The 17,755-nt window shown below is 46.6% G+C and overlaps 7 protein-coding genes across 7 annotated transcripts; 3 read left to right on the top strand and 4 right to left on the bottom strand.

Annotated features, from left to right (window-relative positions):
• Window positions 1-1,487: 1,487 nt before the first annotated feature.
• BDV38DRAFT_287608 (uncharacterized protein) lies at window positions 1,488-1,968 on the top strand (the record flags this gene model as incomplete). Its single annotated transcript, XM_032060909.1, has 2 exons — window positions 1,488-1,786; window positions 1,845-1,968. The coding sequence occupies 2 exons, from the start codon at window positions 1,488-1,490 to the stop codon at window positions 1,966-1,968; spliced, it is 423 nt and encodes a 140-aa protein (XP_031908635.1).
• Window positions 1,969-3,763: 1,795 nt separating this feature from the next.
• Window positions 3,764-5,156, bottom strand: BDV38DRAFT_274983 (uncharacterized protein; the record flags this gene model as incomplete). Its single annotated transcript, XM_032057939.1, has 5 exons — window positions 3,764-3,822; window positions 3,867-4,127; window positions 4,185-4,458; window positions 4,500-4,769; window positions 4,821-5,156. The coding sequence occupies 5 exons, from the start codon at window positions 5,154-5,156 to the stop codon at window positions 3,764-3,766; spliced, it is 1,200 nt and encodes a 399-aa protein (XP_031908634.1).
• An 817-nt stretch (window positions 5,157-5,973) lies between these two features.
• On the bottom strand, window positions 5,974-7,301 carry BDV38DRAFT_296950 (Zn(II)2Cys6 transcription factor; the record flags this gene model as incomplete). Its single annotated transcript, XM_032063044.1, has 3 exons — window positions 5,974-6,570; window positions 6,630-7,095; window positions 7,159-7,301. 3 exons carry the CDS (start codon window positions 7,299-7,301, stop codon window positions 5,974-5,976), a joined length of 1,206 nt encoding a protein of 401 aa, XP_031908633.1.
• Window positions 7,302-7,628: 327 nt separating this feature from the next.
• On the top strand, window positions 7,629-8,770 carry BDV38DRAFT_260743 (zinc-dependent alcohol dehydrogenase family protein). The gene has a single exon (XM_032055957.1). It carries the CDS (start codon window positions 7,701-7,703, stop codon window positions 8,724-8,726), a length of 1,026 nt encoding a protein of 341 aa, XP_031908632.1. The 5' UTR covers window positions 7,629-7,700; the 3' UTR covers window positions 8,727-8,770.
• Window positions 8,771-9,257: 487 nt separating this feature from the next.
• Window positions 9,258-10,725, bottom strand: BDV38DRAFT_287604 (uncharacterized protein; the record flags this gene model as incomplete). Its single annotated transcript, XM_032060908.1, has 3 exons — window positions 9,258-9,971; window positions 10,034-10,108; window positions 10,171-10,725. 3 exons carry the CDS (start codon window positions 10,723-10,725, stop codon window positions 9,258-9,260), a joined length of 1,344 nt encoding a protein of 447 aa, XP_031908631.1.
• A 680-nt stretch (window positions 10,726-11,405) lies between these two features.
• On the top strand, window positions 11,406-13,177 carry BDV38DRAFT_287603 (uncharacterized protein; the record flags this gene model as incomplete). The annotated part of the gene is made up of 3 exons (XM_032060907.1): window positions 11,406-11,693; window positions 11,789-12,956; window positions 13,017-13,177. 3 exons carry the CDS (start codon window positions 11,406-11,408, stop codon window positions 13,175-13,177), a joined length of 1,617 nt encoding a protein of 538 aa, XP_031908630.1.
• Window positions 13,178-16,404: 3,227 nt separating this feature from the next.
• BDV38DRAFT_207348 (uncharacterized protein) lies at window positions 16,405-17,383 on the bottom strand. Its single transcript, XM_032052545.1, has 3 exons — window positions 17,078-17,383; window positions 16,972-17,008; window positions 16,405-16,903 (listed from the first exon to the last, which is right to left on the bottom strand). The coding sequence occupies exons 1-3, from the start codon at window positions 17,270-17,272 to the stop codon at window positions 16,452-16,454; spliced, it is 684 nt and encodes a 227-aa protein (XP_031908629.1). The 5' UTR covers window positions 17,273-17,383; the 3' UTR covers window positions 16,405-16,451.
• Between the last annotated feature and the right edge of the window lie 372 nt (window positions 17,384-17,755).

The following is a 17,755-nucleotide window of genomic DNA, read 5'->3' as shown; positions in this document are numbered from 1 at the left end:
GAGCCAGATATCGTGCGCAGTTCGAATTGGAACAATATGTTCTATTAATATCTTTATATTCTGTCATTTTGTCTTTGAAGCGTTTGATCGTGTCTTGACTTAGGCACGCACAGACGAGCCAAAGCGGGATTTCCTTGGAACAGCATGTTGGAGGCCAAAAATAGTCACTGCGGTCGATGGTGCATTCGAACATTTTGGCTATGCAGGGATAGCAATAGCGGTGGGGACATAGGGCTTTCAAGGTAGCACGGCGCTCAATGGGCTCCGTACACGCTGCACACCGGACAAGATTCTTTGCTTTGACGGCATGTTTCTTCTTTCCTGTCGCTGGTGTCGGGGGTTCTGTCTTTTCTGTCTTGTATCAGAGGCCTCACTTTGCAAATCTGGAATTGGGGATAGTTTATATCTCACGACTTTCCGGAGAGACTTCATCGCTAGCCGGTGAGTTTGACTGGCTTTTGGAACGAGTGAAATACCGCCGAATCTGCATCTTAACTTCTGGGGAGTTATTTGTAGTAGGTAATTCTATCCAACTACAACAAAAGCCAAACATCTTTTCGCAGCTGGTCCTTGTCGTTCTGCCATTATTTTAATACAATGCATGTGCGAGAGGGGAACGTTGCCATGAGCTCATCTTTATCCCCCTATTGTCACATAGAGGATCTCTTCGTATGGCGGGATTGAAATTCCTAAATGAAACAACATTTGTGTATATAATGACGTACATTTCATCGACTATGTCTGTGAGACAGATATGGTAGCTTTTACAAATGCCTATAGATTTATGATACAGAGTGCTGACAATATAGGGTAGTGCCGTTGAATACGGCCGGGTCGTGTGGATCTGTATGTACTAAGTGTCAGTTTCTTAAAGTATGGCCAGCTCAATGCTGATATATCATAAACCATAAAGTAAAAAGCAAAAGAAAGCATCCACAATAATGCTTCTACTCCAATCATTGTAATGGGGAACAATATTACTTTGCCTCGATCTAGACTTTATTAGGGCTTGAAGAAGACTAGTGACTGCGTTACATGCCGAAAAGGGAAGCGTACAGGGCCCCTTTAGTCCACTCGCAATTTTTCTTCACTGTCAACTCCCCCAACGGGCTTTCTTTTTTTTTTTTCAATCAAATCTGAAGCTCTTCTAAGCTAATTAGAGTTAGTGCCAATCAAATTGCAACCAACGAAACTATGGACATGACTCGTTGACATCCAGCCATTTAAACACCACCAGAGCGCCATCAAATTCTGCTGAAAGAGAGAAATGGGATATGAACCCCGGAGCGAGATTAAAAAGAGGAAATCTTAGGACGTTGATCCATGTAAAGTGAAACAAACAATGAGACGAGACCGGTCAATGAATTAATCCGGCCGGCTCGCTGTACTGGCAGTGCAAATCATCATCCTTCATGGCCCTAGGCGCAGAGTGCTTCTTCAAAAAATGGGAACCGTTTGCTTTTTGAACCTCATGGGCTCGAATCACGATGGAGAGCCCAATGCGAGTCATCATCTCTACCTGCGTTACTGATATTGGTGGTAATCCACAGCGACGCCATAATACTCTAGGGAGTGCGTTCTGCGAGGAAGTCTTAAACCGAGAATTCCGTGCGTCACTCCAACCTACTGGATACGACCATGTCCACATCCCCGCGGATTTCGACTCGGCCAAGCCGGTGAAGCGCTGGTTTATCTTCGACTTGAACGTACGTGGAGAACTCGGCGCGGATGAAGTTGCGCAGATCCCTCATCAAGTCTATCTGGGTAGCCGCCAGGGAGACAATTGGTAGGAGAGTCGCCACCCCATTCCTTCCGAGCTACACGGCTTACGTCTAGTGTGTTAGGATTTTCATTCCACGCCCACAATGGATTGACTCCGCAAAATCCCGAGCCAACTCATATACATGGGGCGGAAGACTGGAACAGAAACTAGTGGCTGGTATGAGGAATGCATTGCTCCAGGCGTGAACTACAATATCAAGGCAGCACTCAAAACTTTCCCCCTTCCCGACCCTGTTCGCGTCTCTCTCTTGTCAAGGTGTCTCGGGTGGTGTTTGCCCCCTGCATGCTGGACACTCGTCGTTATCCTTATCCTCCTGCCAGTCCCAGACGTCTTGGCGTTGGTTAGGCGGACACGTCACTTGGTTCTGCAGGGCAACAGCACATCTCGCGATGTATACAGTGGCTTCGTGGCCACAGACCCCGAACCGACCTCGCACGTTCTCACACATCTGCCTTTGTCAGCGGGAGTTTCTTATACCCACGATAATGAATGTGCCTTCACAGTTTTGAACGTATCCAAAGGCTATGACGATGACCATGGGGGGGAAAAATGGAAAAAAAGAAATGGCTGCTAACCGAAAGCCTAACGTGAGTTAAAAATCCCGATAACAATAGGATACTGTACGAGCAAAAGAATACCTCAAGCCCAGATGATCTCAAGCTTCACCCACCCACAACTGTTCAAGAACTGTGAGTGTCCATATATATATATGTACGTATATATATATCTGCCTTGTAAAAAATTCATATACGAAGGTACCGCAAAGTCAGAAATAGTAGTTAAGAATATACCAGAGCGTCGTCGGCCCGCAAACTAGCAGAAGCTCACCGCTATAAAACATAGTCGCGTTCGGAAACTACGATGATGAAATTCGCTTTACTGTTTGCTCTCCCATTAGTATGCTCGTTGGTAGGGAGACATCTGTAGATACCCAAGGAACTGGTGGAGTTGGGAAGCAAACAGCCAGCTTGATTGGCGGCTAACTTAGGGCATTTGCTATCCACGTATAAGGAGTTTGCCGTCACCCCCGACATTGATTTTCTTCAGTTGATCAGCTGAAAGAGGGGGTTCTAGTAGTCGATTAGCATGCTCGGTGTCAAATTTTAATCGTCAACCTCTTTTCTTGTTCGGATTGGGCCTGTGTCGACCTGGGTTTGACAAATTTATTTCTCCCAAGTTAGACTATCGTCTCGTTTACCCTTTATTTATTTATTTGCTTATTTTATTTTCTCTATTTTAAATTGCTTCAACCTACCTTTCTTTATCCTTATCACGAGTTTTTACTTTCCATTCCCAACACCTCGCTCAGCGATTTCCTTCCCGGATCCTAATGTGAGGTTATAATTCATCCCAATATAGCACGTCAATAATTCCCTTCCAGTGGGGACTCTCCCTCAGAATGAGTTTCTTCAACACCCAGCTAGCCCTCTGATTGGACATCCAGCCCCAGTGGATCCAATATCCAGACGATGTGGCTCTACAGAGTAGATGTACATAAGTAGAACAGACCAGGATAGAGGGCAACTGTCGTCCGATGGGTTTCCGCTTCGGGCATTTATCAGAAGCTAGCAAGTAGCCCTAAGTTGACAACGCTCAGTTCCTGGAAACCTTATTCTAATTAAACAGCGAGGTGGCTGACGCTCGGTACGTAGTTTCCTTTGCAGATCTAGAATGGAAGAACTGGTGAAATGCTGGAATTAGATTGGTTGGTTGATTATGTTAGGGCTCTAAAAGTGTTGCGTGTGTTTCGTATTTATTGGATTCTTGGTCCTTTATTGAGTTGTTGATTAGGGGGATACGTAGAGAGTTTAGCGGTTCCAATTATCTGTAGCTATTTGAAAGATCAATAATGTTAGGGTAACAGTGGGCATGAGAGAAAATTTAACAGTATCAACTTTAGGTTTCCCTATGAATACGTGCATCGGTGACAAGTACAAAAGTCTATCTTGTCAGACCCAATCGGCCTCAGCATCAACTTCATCAATCAAAAATTCGAATTTCTCCTGTAGACACAAGATGCTGAAACCAGCCGAGACTTTCTTGATTCTAGGAGGCGGTTTTGGAGCCCAAACTAGCCCTGTACCCATTGTCACGTTTTGCAGAATCTGAACACACTCAGAGCATGGCTCACCATGAGTGCCATGATAGCCATATGCACCGTATCTAACACCTGTAAAGTGCATAAGCACAATGGCCGCAATCGTATACCCACCAGATCTCGGATTAGACTCCGCTCGCTTCAATATAGCCTCCAAATAAGCGTGAAACGGGTCTTTGATACCCGGTCCATATGCTGCCGAAACTCCATTTTCATGGTTACCAGCCGCTACATCAGACCTCCAGTCTAGCAAGTCATGCATCGCGATTTAAACTTCCGCTATGATAAGTCCCTCTTCCAAACCTTCCTTACCGATTATATACCCACTGTTAGGTGACGTACAACCACTGATAACTCTCCACGCCAAAGCAGCCTCAAGAGTAAGTTGGTCCCCAGTCCGAACACATTGCAACATACTCCCATCATTTATTGCATTAACCAATTGCCCACCGAATTCATACGCACACCCAAGGGACACCCCAACTATACGCAGCCGAATCTCGTAATCTTCAATCGAGAACGCAGCATGGTCATCACGAATGGCAACCCCAGAAACTAACGCCGCTTTGACAGCCGCCTCCGGGTCCAGAAAGCTGACATATACAGCGAACATGGCACTATCCCTGATTCAAAGGCCCCAATCGCCAAGGGGCTAGAGGAAGGATAGAAGAAAGCACCCAGGTTCATATTTCGCGCATTGCGGTAGAAGCTCTGTTTGTTATCGACGTGGGGCACTTTCGGCCGATCTCCTTGGAAATGATCTGATATAATGTCGGAGTTGCCCTTATACGCTGCAGCAATGAACCCCGGGCCAAATCGTTGCAGTTTTGTTTTGCTTACGTCGGAAGAGCATCTGATCCAGTACGAATTGGTCCGGTTAATGGAGTCCTGGGGGGTAGCGATGACTGCTCGGCAGTATACAACTGCATCCTGTCAGACTTGGCTATTGGAAATTGTGACTTGCCCCAATAACGCTTTTAATCCGAGGCAGAGAGTTCGTCTATATGTGGACGCTGCCTGCTTGGCAGACGGGCTTAATGCCTTGCCGGGGCTTTCTTGCCATAGACTGTCGAACTCCGGGGACTCCACGTCCTTGAAGAGTTTATAGATGCTGTATACTAGATTTGCGTCTATCTCTGTAGAAATTGGCGTGGAAAGGTTGCGATAGCTGTCCTCTCTATCGTCCTGGTTTTCTCGAGTTGAGATTGGAAGACTTTCAATTTTGACCGGGTGGTGTTTGCCAAGATTATAATCAGCACCCATGGTATTGGCCATGTCAGAGAAACTAGAAGATCTCAGGATTGACCTATACTGGGGTGAAAGATATGTGTCGTAAAAAACAAAGGATGACATGCAAAGGATAGGCACATACTACTGGAAGTGAGAAAAGCTGTATTATTTACGGTTCCAATTCTTAGCATACATCAGATAGGTCCCCTGGTAGTGAGGTCAAACTCGAGTATGTCCGGTGAACAAAAAGGTCTAGATATCTGCAATAAAGGCTGCAGATATAGGCTTGTATATGCATCAACCCTTGCTAGAATTGAACTACTAACTAAATACGGGAATGAGGAATGAGGAAAGACATGTGAACCTTCTATCTTAGGAATAAGGGTTACTAATATTATTGGCTAATTTAGTGCTGTGGTACTCTTATGACTGGATTGCTTATATTGAGTCTAGTGAGTGGGATTAAATACATCAGCAAGGTATTTCTGGAAAGTGAGATTTATCCGATCAACATATTTGGCCATAGGATAGTCTAGCAATCCAATTCTTATTTCTGCCAACCGACACTCAGCAACAGGCCCCGGGGCATGATTCTGCATAGGACATTTCTTGAACCCATCAAGGGAACGTCTGGGACTTCACACATTGATTCGCTTTCGTCGGTGATATGGCTTCTCGAGACCACGCTCCAATCTCACCCGAATTATTTGGTTGTATGGAACAATGAAGATAAAGATTATCTCGGCAAGTAGTCATGACTATCATCAGGTACGATGTGAACATCAATATGTAAGTTGTTACTATTCGAACAGCTCAGTGCTGTGCTTCTAATTCAGAGTAATGTCCTGGTTATCCAACCACACTACCCGAAGACATGTGGAGTCTCAATTAGCTCCAAGACTTTGGCTGAATTCGAGATCCATTCCACCTCCAAAGTGTCGTCCAGGCTAATGCGACATACGTCCTCTGTAGCCGCAGACACCCATTCCTCTCTGCTTACAGCGTTCCACAATGGAGTATTGCTTGGCAATGGAAACTGTAAATCGCGTGCATAAAGCTTCCTGCTTGCTGCTGCCCCTGCCATATTCATATACGAACTGTCTATACTACTCCCGTGTTCGCTTGAGCTGCTGAAAGCCCTGCAGACCTTAAAGAGTGCCATGTTAAATCGTTTAATTTCCTCAATGCTTACCCAGACATATGAAGCAAGATCAGTCTGGCCAAATCGCCTCAGCATGTTTGGATAGTATAGCATGCCCAGCTTTTGGCAGCTCGCGACAAGTCTGTAAAGGAGATCGGCATCAACAGGAGTAAGAGAAGGCTTCAAGTCCAGACCAAGCACTCCACTGCCTTTGTGTAGTACAGCGAAGATCAGATGGAGTAAGATAGCTTGATAGGTCGGTATCGGCCAGGAACAGGTACTACTTGCGTCCTTTGAGATCGAAGCATCCCATATCTCCTATATGTTCCCCTGTCAGTGGAATTGACCAAGGTACAGGGAGGACTTCGACTACATACTTTCTGCTGATGTATGGCCGAGCTGAGGACGTTGTGGAGGTCAACTGCTTTTGACTGTGCATCCAGTTCGTTACTCACCCACAAACCGATGACAATCATCGACTGGACAAGTAAGGGTGTTTCATTATCCTCACGAAACGACCCCCGGTGAATAAATGGCCAGTGAGGGTGAAATAACGTGAAATATAAATCGAGGTAGTGTTTTTCCTTTCCAGAGCGACCGGCCTTGGATTGTGTGGAATGATCATCAATCAATAGTGTGTCTTGTGGGTGACTGAGATAGCCACCTGGCTGTTCTTCATGCCGACTCAGCGAGCAGTGGATTCCGCGGTCCACGCACTTGCTACATGGTGGCCCTCCTTGACATCTAGTCTTTTGATCTCGACAGGATATACATGCTTGTTTCATGGGAGGCACACGTTCCTCTACTCCATGCACGTTTTGTAGGTGTCGCCGGAGTATGTCGCTAGGATGCCAGCATTAAGGACCAGTAGATTAAACTTTCTCTAAGTAAGGACTTCCTCCTTACCTTCGGCCAAATTCTCGGTTACAGGTTGAACATTGGACAAGTTGTCGTCGGTGATGTTGCGTCTCATGACGACGAAGATGCTCCTTCCGCTGGTATCTCGCATGGCAGGGCGGAAATCGACATAGGAATGTTTTTGGGCCCATTCTTTTTTTACGTTAAACCCTTATAAAAAATGTAGAATTATTCCTCAAGATTTATTGTGGTGTATTAGTTCGCAGGAATAATAGGATAGTAGTTAGTTAGAGTTGTTATCTTAGTAAGATTCAAGGGTTGGATTATTAATTTAACATTATTATTAAGTTAACTAACTATAGTTTTAATTACTGAATATGTTAAATAGAATTGTCAACTTTATCGGAGAGCCCACCTCGGAGAGCCCACTCTAATCATTATAACCTGAGGCCTCTTACAAGTATAAGTAGATAAGAAGTCTACTTCCTCTAGGATCCTGCCACCCATGTTGCAATTATTTTATCTCGCAAATCAACTTATTTAAATAAGCCAAACCGCCTCTGGCTAAAGCCTTTCCGTTATTTCTACCCATGGAACAAATGAAGGCCGGCCGAATTGTCAGCACAGGCAACAAAGCCAGCGCAGAAATTCATGACGAACCTCTACCAAGCCCGGGTCGCCATGAAGTGTTGATTAGGGTACACGCGGCCTCCCTGAACTACCGCGACACGGCCCTGTTGAGGGGGGAATATCCCGCGGAGACCAAGAAAGGCGTTGTCCCTGTCTCCGACGGTGCCGGCGAAGTTGTGGCAGTTGGCAAAGACGTAACACGAGTTAAAACCGGCGACCGCATCACAGTGAGTTGTTTCGCAAACTGGATCGGCGGCCCGTACAACCCAGACTATCGTTCCAGCAGCGTCGGCTTCAGTATCGACGGGATGTTGGCTGAATACGCCCTCTTCTACGAAGACGCACTCGTCCCCATCCCTGACTATATGTCCTACACCGAGGCTGCCTCGCTCCCTTGCGCAGCGGTCACAGCCTGGACAGCGCTTAACAAGATCGAGCCCCTCCAGCCGGGCCAGACGGTCCTGGTCCAGGGCACCGGTGGTGTCTCGCTTTTCGCCTTGCAGTTTGCGAAAATCTTCGGCGCTCGGGTCCTTGCGATCACGTCATCTGACGAAAAGGCCGCTACGCTGAAGGAACTAGGCGCCGAGTCTGTGGTGAACTATAGCACATACCCTGACTGGGATCGCGAGATTCTTGCTCTGACTGATGGAAAGGGCGTCGATAAGGTGCTAGATATTGCGGGCGAGAAAACAATTGTGAAGTCTGCAGCATCGACTAAGATAACTGGCACGGTTGTCCTGATTGGGTTTGCAAGCGGTTTCGGCGGTGGCCTTCCCCCAGTTGATATACTTACTCGAACCCTGACAGTGACCGGGTCAACTATTGGTTCGCGCATGGATTTCGAGGCGATGCTCAAGGCGATGGAGAGACACAAAACAAGGCCTATTATTGATCGGGTTTATCCCTTTGCGGAATATCGCGAGGCTTATCGGAGGCTTGAGTCGGGGCAGCAGGTCGGCAAGGTTGTTATCCAGATCACAGACTAAACTGATTGGATTGTGAGATATCATGGTGAAAGGGTGGCTTGTTGTACAGCTTTTTCAGAGAAGTTGATAACAGAGGCTTACGTGCTTCGAATAGTTCCTTCAGAGACAATCCAGAAATATAAATATTTGCTCCGTTTATACAACCAGCTTATAACATTGTAATTCTTGTAACAGCACTTGGAATACATAGTAGCCCTAGAGGTCGATAGTAGAGTTGATCGGGTTCCCCGCTAAACCCGATTTAATCAACCATAGTTAGAAACTAAGAAGATCATATAAAAAAGCTCTACGAGAGTCAGAACTTTTATTTTAGTAAAATTAAGATTAGTTAAAAAATAGCTCTGAGGGGGTTAGAAATTAAAGACTTATATAAAGCGGCACTAATTTTTCTGAACCCCTTGGAGCTAGCACCCCGTTTTACTCTTATGTCTGGATTGCTTTAACTCATATCGAGTCCAGAGCGCTTTCACCAGTTTCATACGGCATTACAGATTCCACCACTTCGAAAGAATTGACAGAATAACGGAAGCCCTACGTAGTAGAGCTTGATCCCAATAATGACGTATACATTCCTTCATGCCGCCTCGCCATGTAGAACCCATGCTGCCCAGCCATAACGGTATTCATGAGATTTCCAATAGCATCAGTCTCCGGACTTGCAGGGAGGAGGTGGTCATGGGCTACATGCAAGGGCATGATAAAGCGGAGGACACCATAGACACCCGTGTCGTCGCCTATGGATCGCTGTGCCAGACTCAATATCTCGCTTGCCAGAGCGTGCTTGCGCTGCGCTCGTGTGTGCGCAGTTGATAGCCTGTCCAGCCCGGCTATCACCCCTGACAATGGAGGCGACGATGGCAGCCACGGAACCTCAAGCAGGTAGCACAGCTCTTCTAAGAGAAGAAGGGCCATATGGTGGAAGGCGATTGCGGGGGCAGTTTGGGCGATGGATCCCGGGGGAGAGGTATTGTTTGCATTAGGCCGGAAAAAAGAGGTATCTTGCCACTGTTGAAGTGACGTCAAGGTCTGTTCTAGACTTCTTTTCAGGATTGCATGGTTCCTTCTATCCAGAAGTCTGTCATCTTTTAGATGATTCAGACCATGTAGGAGACCGGGGATGTCAACAGCGATATTGAGCAAAGTGTCCAATATATCGCGTGATTCATCTTCGGTCAGTTCCATAGCTTTTCTCCAGCGTTCTTCGGCCAGGAAGCACGGCTGGTGAAGCGTTCCAGCGCTTACAATCTAGTCATGTTACTCTTGTTCAAAGAATGCATAGGCACTGTCGGATTGATTAATATACTTACTATTGTGTAGCGGAAGGCCAGCAGAATGTCTCTGTTCCTTCCATTTCGATAATGCTCTGGCCCGTTTATCTCAATCTACTACGAAGATTAGCCAATCCAAAGACAGCAGCAACGGTACCCTACCACGGGCTATCTACCAGATGAGAGATCCCCTTGTAATGCTTGATCCAGGACCTCGGCTCGGTGACGACAATATTTTCGTAGAGGCAAAGGCACATTATGCTCATCAGGATGTCCGGTCCTGTCGTTGAATCTTGGTCGATGGCTTTCCATACGGCTCTCAGAGCATGGGAATATGCCTTCATGGCTTCCCCAGCGGCGCTTCCATGAGAACCCAGAGCTGTCATTGAGTGATAGCTCACAGTAAGCGCCTTCGTACATTCGTACTGAAAGGAGCCAACCGACAAGGCTCTATCCAAGAACGCACACAGAAGGCTAGGAATCCCCGACCTTTGCGGGAGGGGGTCGCTGCCAACAAGCCGACGCAGGAAATATTCGCGGGAGATGGAAACTGGGTCGGGAGTTAACATAGACATCCCAACTGGCATTGCCCGTCGAGCAGCCAACGCTCGAGGATCACTTTTGCCCCACTCTGTTCCCTTGGAAGGAGCGCTCTTCCCTGCTGGCTGAAAGGGAACAATCACAAGAGATGAAATGTAGCCTGGGCAAGTGTAGCCCAGTTTCCTGCACATTGCACAGAATGGCTCCTGTCGGTCTGGAGAGAGAGCTGTTACCACGATGTGAGGCGAACCAGCGGGGCTGTCGATAATAGCGGTATGTAATAGTAGGAGGAGGTAAAGGAATCAGCCTACATACCACATTTCACCTTGCGATCCCTACATGTTTTGCACTTTTTGGTTCGGTGCCCGCCTGTTAGTCTGCGTGGCGCCCGCTCCATGGCGTCGCGCGTATAATGCCTACCTGTCCGGGCGCATTGGACGCTACACCGGTCAGGCGTTGAGAGGGAAAGCTGATGCCTAAGGTTGAGGGAGGGTTAAATTCAATCGCGGGGGCTGAGCGGCTGACAGGCGACGATCATCAGTTCGAGCGATTAAACACTCGTAGTTCGTTTCTTTTATTTTTATGAGAACCAATCGGCGTAAGCCATCGCCCTCGACTGCCTATTACGGTAATTCCGCTTCAGATCCATGCATCCATTCATTCATGATCTGTTGTTCTCTTCAAATCTCCCTCGTGCCTTCAACGACCTCTTAGACGGTAGCAAAACTACTAGTAATGAACAAGTCACACTCAAAAAGCCTCTGTCGATCGGAGAGACGATGGTGTATATATATATATATATATACTGAGGCCCCCTCACAGAGCCCCAGTTACAACTGCAAGTAAGTAGTACCGAGCAGCTGTATCTGACATGACTTCAATCTTTGGAGTCCGCCCGCGCAACGACACCGCAGCTCGATGGGAATCTGAACCCAATGCACGTGGGACATGGGCCATCCTCTCATCTTCTTTAATAACACTCGCCCTTTGTGTATGGACCGCCGTGCATCTCAACCTGCCGGGCCACGGGAAGTCGAACTATACTGAAAAGTATCGGAGCTTGGGGTTCTTGGTTCAAAGATGGCCTAAGTTGTCGTGGCTGGTATTGTGGTGGAGGAAAGCAGCCTGGCTGGTCCTTGGGATTTTTGCTCCGGAAGTGGTATACAATCAATCCCTTTTCTTTTCTCCCTATCTCCCTCAGTCTGATGAATAATAAGCACAAGAAACCTTGCTGACTCTTCTGGGACTTTCTAGGTCATATTCGCTGCATTAGGCCAATGGACTGAAGCCCATCGCCTGACGAGGATAATCTGCAAAGCATATCAGCAAGACCGGTCTGTCTCATGGATAAGGAGGATGTTTCGGAGGCTACGGCGGCGCTGGAAGAAAACCGACCTAGAAGCCGGGATTGAACGGTCCCGGAGACGGTCGCGCAGACTCCATCAATGGACTAAGATGCATAGCTTCCTTGTCGTGATGGGCGGTGTCGTATTTGACACAGGGGAGATGGATTTCCTGCCGGCCCATAGAACTCGACTGACAATTCTACCGAGAGGGATCATGACATTGGCTGAACATGCTCCCCATCTGATTCCCGACATTTCAGGCGAGGAGATCAAAGACAAGAGCAAGGCGGATGGAGTCACCAAGGCACTCATGTGCATTCAGGCCTTTTGGTTCTGCGTGCAGACATTTGCGAGAATCAACAAGGGGATCTACATTAGCCTTCTGGAATGGAATACCCTTGTCCACGCGGTGTGCGCACTGATCATGTACGGGATATGGTGGCACAAGCCGCTGGATGTGTCTGAGCCGTTGGTTATCAGCGGCCCCCAAGCCATGGAGCTATGCGCAGCGATGTGTACCATGTCCAACATAGATGGGTGTCTTGGTCCCTTTCTAGACCAGTCTGGACTAGCGATGGAAAGAGGAGATCTAAGAATGGACTGCTCCCAATCCAGCCCCAAAACGCAACTCGCTACAGCCCTCCTCGACAACGGCGCTTCTACGGACCATACACGCTGGGAACTCACAAAAGCCGCATGTTTGAAGGCGAAGACAGAGAACTGGCAGCCGGAATATGGATCAAATCATCAGTTATCGCAATTAGCACGCGGCTTCTTGTGTCTTCGATCCTCTCGCGAGTTCACCGCCGATAAATTGGATTATGAAGGCGTCGCAGACAGATGCCAAAACTGGGGCGGGACGCTACGCTGGCTGGTAAAAGGCAGACAACCTATTTCCGGCGCCCTAGGCTCGCCATATTATCATCAGACCTGGCATCCCGTTTGGGTTTGGGCTTGGCTATCTTTCGGCTTTTCGGGAATTATCTATGGATCTCTGCATCTCCTCGCATGGGACGCCCCCTTTCACTCGGCTGCAGAGAAAACACTCTGGCATATGTGCAGCCTGGTAATAACCTGTAGCGGACCATGCTTGTTTGTTATATTTAGTTTTTTTCTGATGTCACGTCATGAAACAGGCTACACGGCCTGGAAGCGATTCGTCGTTCCCATGTTTTTCACGCTTTATATCTTTAGTCGCTTATTTCTGGTTGTGGAATGCTTTGTTAACCTTGCGTTTCTTCCAAGAGAGGTCTACGAGACGTTACAGTGGGCCGAGTACATTCCTCATATTTCATGACTTGATATTGGTTCCTTATTACTTCTGGGGCATATTATGGGGTGCCCAGTGTTATAAGGCAATGTGATTCTATATGAGTAGAATCGTAGAGCAAGAATTTGATCAGTTCAACCCTAGCTAGAATGCTGTCTTAGTAGGATTCGTGTTGGACTATTAATTAAACTAGCCTATAGTTATAATATGTGAATAGGGTAATAGTGTACTTAATAGAATTGTAACCTACCGGAGAGCCTACTCGAGCCATAACTTTAGGCTCTCTTACAAGTATAAATAGATAAAGGAATTTACAGGACGGTCCTTCTCCCTCTAGGATCCTACCACCGGTAACACAATTCTCTATCTCGCAATCACTTATCCAATCAAGCCAACTGTTATTTCGAACCATGGGCGGCTAGTCAAGGTCTTTTTTTTTTAACGGATAGCTTGTTTTTGATGCGCTTTGGGTGCTGGTGTGGTTTCCGGAAATTGCTCTACGGAATTTGTTATTCTTGATGGGCTTGTTTATGGCCATGGCCCACGTCCATGAAACAACTAAATGTAGGCATGTGCTTTGAGCAAAGAGGTATAAATTTCTGTTTTACATGTAGAGATTGACCATATCATTAAATCAGTTAGTACTGTAATACTCTAACGACTGAACTGATTATATAAAACCCGGGCATTGCTCCTAGTTATCCAGGGATGCTTATAAATGCTATGCCGATTCTGTGTACATACAATATGTCGAGATATTCAGTATATTAGCTACCGGGCAAGAAGCATCAACTAAAAGAAGAAAAAAGAAAAAGAAAAAGAAATTCAAAGTTATTAGGGTGAAGGATGATGTTATTCATTGCAGCTAACTTTTAGTCTACTTCTACGGCTACAGCTACATACAAAACTGTCTCGGAGGCTCTAACATCGAAGAACCTCACGGTAACCCCTTGATTCAACGAGTGTCATTTCACTTTTAAATCAGTATAAAAATAATCTATTCTTAATGATAAATATTACATAGCAGTTTCACTTCTGTTGCACTACCTCTGTATATACACGCCCATAGACGAACGGAAAGACGATGATATCAGTTTTAAACAATGACCACTACGTAGACCTTGCCGAACTCTTCATGGTTCATTTCTTTCTCTTTAGTAAAGCTCGAGTCCCTCAGGTATTTCCAACTCTTGGGATAAGACAGCACAGCCGTCATTTTGCACAAGCTTGAACAATGAATCTTAGGAGAAGATCCAGCTTATCAATCTGTTCCACTAGAGCCGGGACCAGTTGCTTCAGCTGATAACGACACAAATGCTGACTATGGATAAATAATAGAGAGTGTGCATACAATCATAGAGAGTTACATACATAAATATTATGACACTCCAGTCCGCGGATTATGTTTGGTTCACCCTGCATAATAAGTGATAACGAAACTCTTTTACCAGATAGGAGACTGCAGGACTCAAAAGAAGAAGATCACCAGGAGGGATCCCTATCTTCGCCACGCGAGTATCCACTGCATAACAACTTCCCAAACGATATGACCTCATAAAGCGAGAAAGGAAAAGAGACAAAATAGGAATACTCAATATAAGAACATGCACGTAATGTTCATCAGCCCCGCGTGGCAAATAGTCCTGACTTTACGGATCCACAATTGAACTCTTTGACCCCCTTTGGAGTCTGCACATCGACGTCCCGATATATTTTATTATGTAACTCAAGAAAGGATCTTAAGCTTAGCCGATGCTTCTACCATGGAACCCGCCATGGACGGGTGTCATATTCGAGGGACCGCAATGGGCAGTTGATCGTCAGGAACATCCTAACCTAAGTTTAAAATCAAAAAATAGTCCCTGAATAATGCTGCAAGCCACATTCAATAATAATAACTCGCGTGGCCTACGTTTTATTTCCCCAGAGCCTGAAGCTTTTCTAGAATAAATACTGTGAATTCACACGGTGGAAATTGAGATTCCGATTTCCGATATGGAAGTTTGAAAAGAAACCCTGATAAGATCGTAATTGAAGTTAGTTAGCCCTAACCTCGGCTGTTGAGATTTTAACCCCCTATCTTCTTATCATGAAATTCCCAACCATGTTCCAACTGTCCCAGCTGCTTTGGAAAAAAAAAAATATTTCAGGCAACAGGTTAGACTCGGAGGGCTTGGAAGAAGTTCAACGCAGTGTAGTGGATCTGATATAAATCCCCGTGGGGGCCAAAGCACTTCTCTGGAAGCGATTCAGGCCAAAACAATTGATTGAACTTTCGTGTTCGACTAGAACAGTGGCCAAATATCAATAACCCACCCCTCCATTTAACCGAATGAAAATACAAATTCCTTACTATTGCCCTTTCATGAATCATGGAACGTCTGTTGTGTTGTCACCAGCCCAGCCACTACTTTAGCTTGTATCCACATGGGACGCCCCGTTTCAGGGAATGCTAACGTCGATCCACCTTCGTTAATGGACTCTGGTTGGACCTGCCAAGGGAAATTCTTGAAGCGCTAAGAGCAGCACGTCAGGCCATCTTTTCTCTTCAAAGAACAAGTTGAGGTTGATCTTACTGCTTTGACAGACATTGGAGTAAGGTGACCATCCAATGAATGAGAGATACAACTTGCAAGTCGGAAAAGAAGTCCGCCGAAAAACTCTACATCATGACTAGTGTCGCCGACGAACATAAACTATTGATCGTTAAGGTTCATCGATTAGAAAAATTTGTCATATATACATGAATTGTAAAAACGTATAGCACCACCCAATCAAACCGCCGTGTAACTGATCGTCACTTCGTCTCTCACTCGAATTCCCGAATATCGTGATGAATTCCCCCCCTCGCTCCCTCTCCTTTGCATGGACATCGATTTACGCTCGATGATGGTGTCCACTAGCTCGACCTCATCCCCATGGGTCCACGTCATACTCAGATCCGTGAGACGGGATTTCCGGCTGCCCAGATTGTACCCTGAGGGGGTCTGTTTCGCGCTTGCACTGGCTGACCTTCCAGTGACGATGTTGGACCACCAACGGCGGAAAAGCGGAGATAATGTAGGGAGACATGCACAGACGATTCCGATTGAAGGTTCGACGCACGACCACACGAAGACGGGCGCCACGGACCAGGTCGCATCGTCCGAGTGCGTGTTTCGGTTTAGGAAGACGAGTCGGACAATACCTGCAATGCAGACACTTTAGATTAGTTAGCGACGCCGATCACTTCTTTCTTTCCTTTTTTTTTTTGGCTTGGGGCGGTCTTTTTTAAGGTATCAAGGGGAGAGAGAATGATAACTCACAAGCTACCCAGTAAAAGAATGCCGATCACGGCCAATCTCTGGGTTTTGGGCATTTGTAGTTTCCAGGTAATCGGGATCGGAATGATGAGAATCACAATGTCAATCAAGACTGCTGCGATACCGTTTCCGAAGAAGAATTTGGGGATGTCGATGCAGCTGCCGACTGCGGTATCGGGATCGGTATATTGCTCCCAAAAGTATGGGATCGGATCGCATGCCACGTTTATCGTGACGATGATGACTATGAAGTAGCCCAGGATAAAGAACATAGCAAAGTAGAGAGAGTAGCGAAGGTTGAAGATGCGCTTATAGAACAAAATGATGGACGTTTTGGTGCAGGTCACGCAGAAGGCGTATAACATCACGTGGGCGTAGAGAAGTTTCCAAATGACTGTGAATTCGTGTTTGGTGAGGGCTTGGACGTGGTGCCCGTTTTTGTATTTGACGCCTGTCCACGGTCAGTGTGCTACTGCATAGACGATGAAGGGATAAATGAAGCGGTAGGAGAGAACTCACTAATGATCACACAGATACCGAGCGAGTAGGAAAATAACTGAATAATGGCGGGGAGAATGAGCTATGACTCGCATATACGTGGCTTCGACCTGGAAGGCCTACTTACCAAGGCAGCAAAGCTCAGATAATCGTCAATAGAAAACTGGAACTTTTTGAACTCAGTCCGAGCGTATATCCGCAGGATTACGGACAGCGTCCCGAGTATAATCAGGGTAATGACCGCCCCAAGCATAGAGCCATCTTGGTTCTCCGAGAGGTCAACGCCCGGGGGCGCAGGCCCAAAGTCTCCGGACGCAGACATGGGCAGAGAGAGGCGTCAGAGTCGGCAGTTCAGCCAGAGGACATGGAAAGAGAGAAATAGCATGAGAAGTTATATATATGCTTAAAAACGCTAAATTCTAGTCTATGTAGGTAGCAAAAACTTTGTTGTATTGTGTTATGCAAGGGTGAGATTCCATTCGCGTGTTGGGCTTTAGGGTTGCTAATGTATCGTAATCAGGCCGAACGAACCCTGTTCGTCCGGACTCCGACGACGAGCCCTGGCACGGAGGATGGCTGATGGTTACATAAGGCCGCCTTTCGGTGGATTGGCTTCCTGTCTACCCTGCGTATGAGATTTATGAGGTTGCAATAGTCCGGAGGCTAGCTTGCTGCTAGTGTCTTGAAGCCATAGCACTAATGGTGAGCGATATAACATGTTGATCGCAATCTCGCCAATGAGAGATGCTTTGCGCACAACTATGCGTTGTGAATGGTTATACGTCGGGGATCGTGCTTGGTGAAC

This window comes from Aspergillus pseudotamarii (assembly GCF_009193445.1).
Source record: "Aspergillus pseudotamarii strain CBS 117625 unplaced genomic scaffold BDV38scaffold_80, whole genome shotgun sequence".
Lineage (NCBI taxonomy): Eukaryota > Fungi > Ascomycota > Eurotiomycetes > Eurotiales > Aspergillaceae > Aspergillus > Aspergillus pseudotamarii.
Note: the sequence above shows the minus strand (reverse complement) of the source record. Positions and strands in the feature narration are given on the sequence as shown.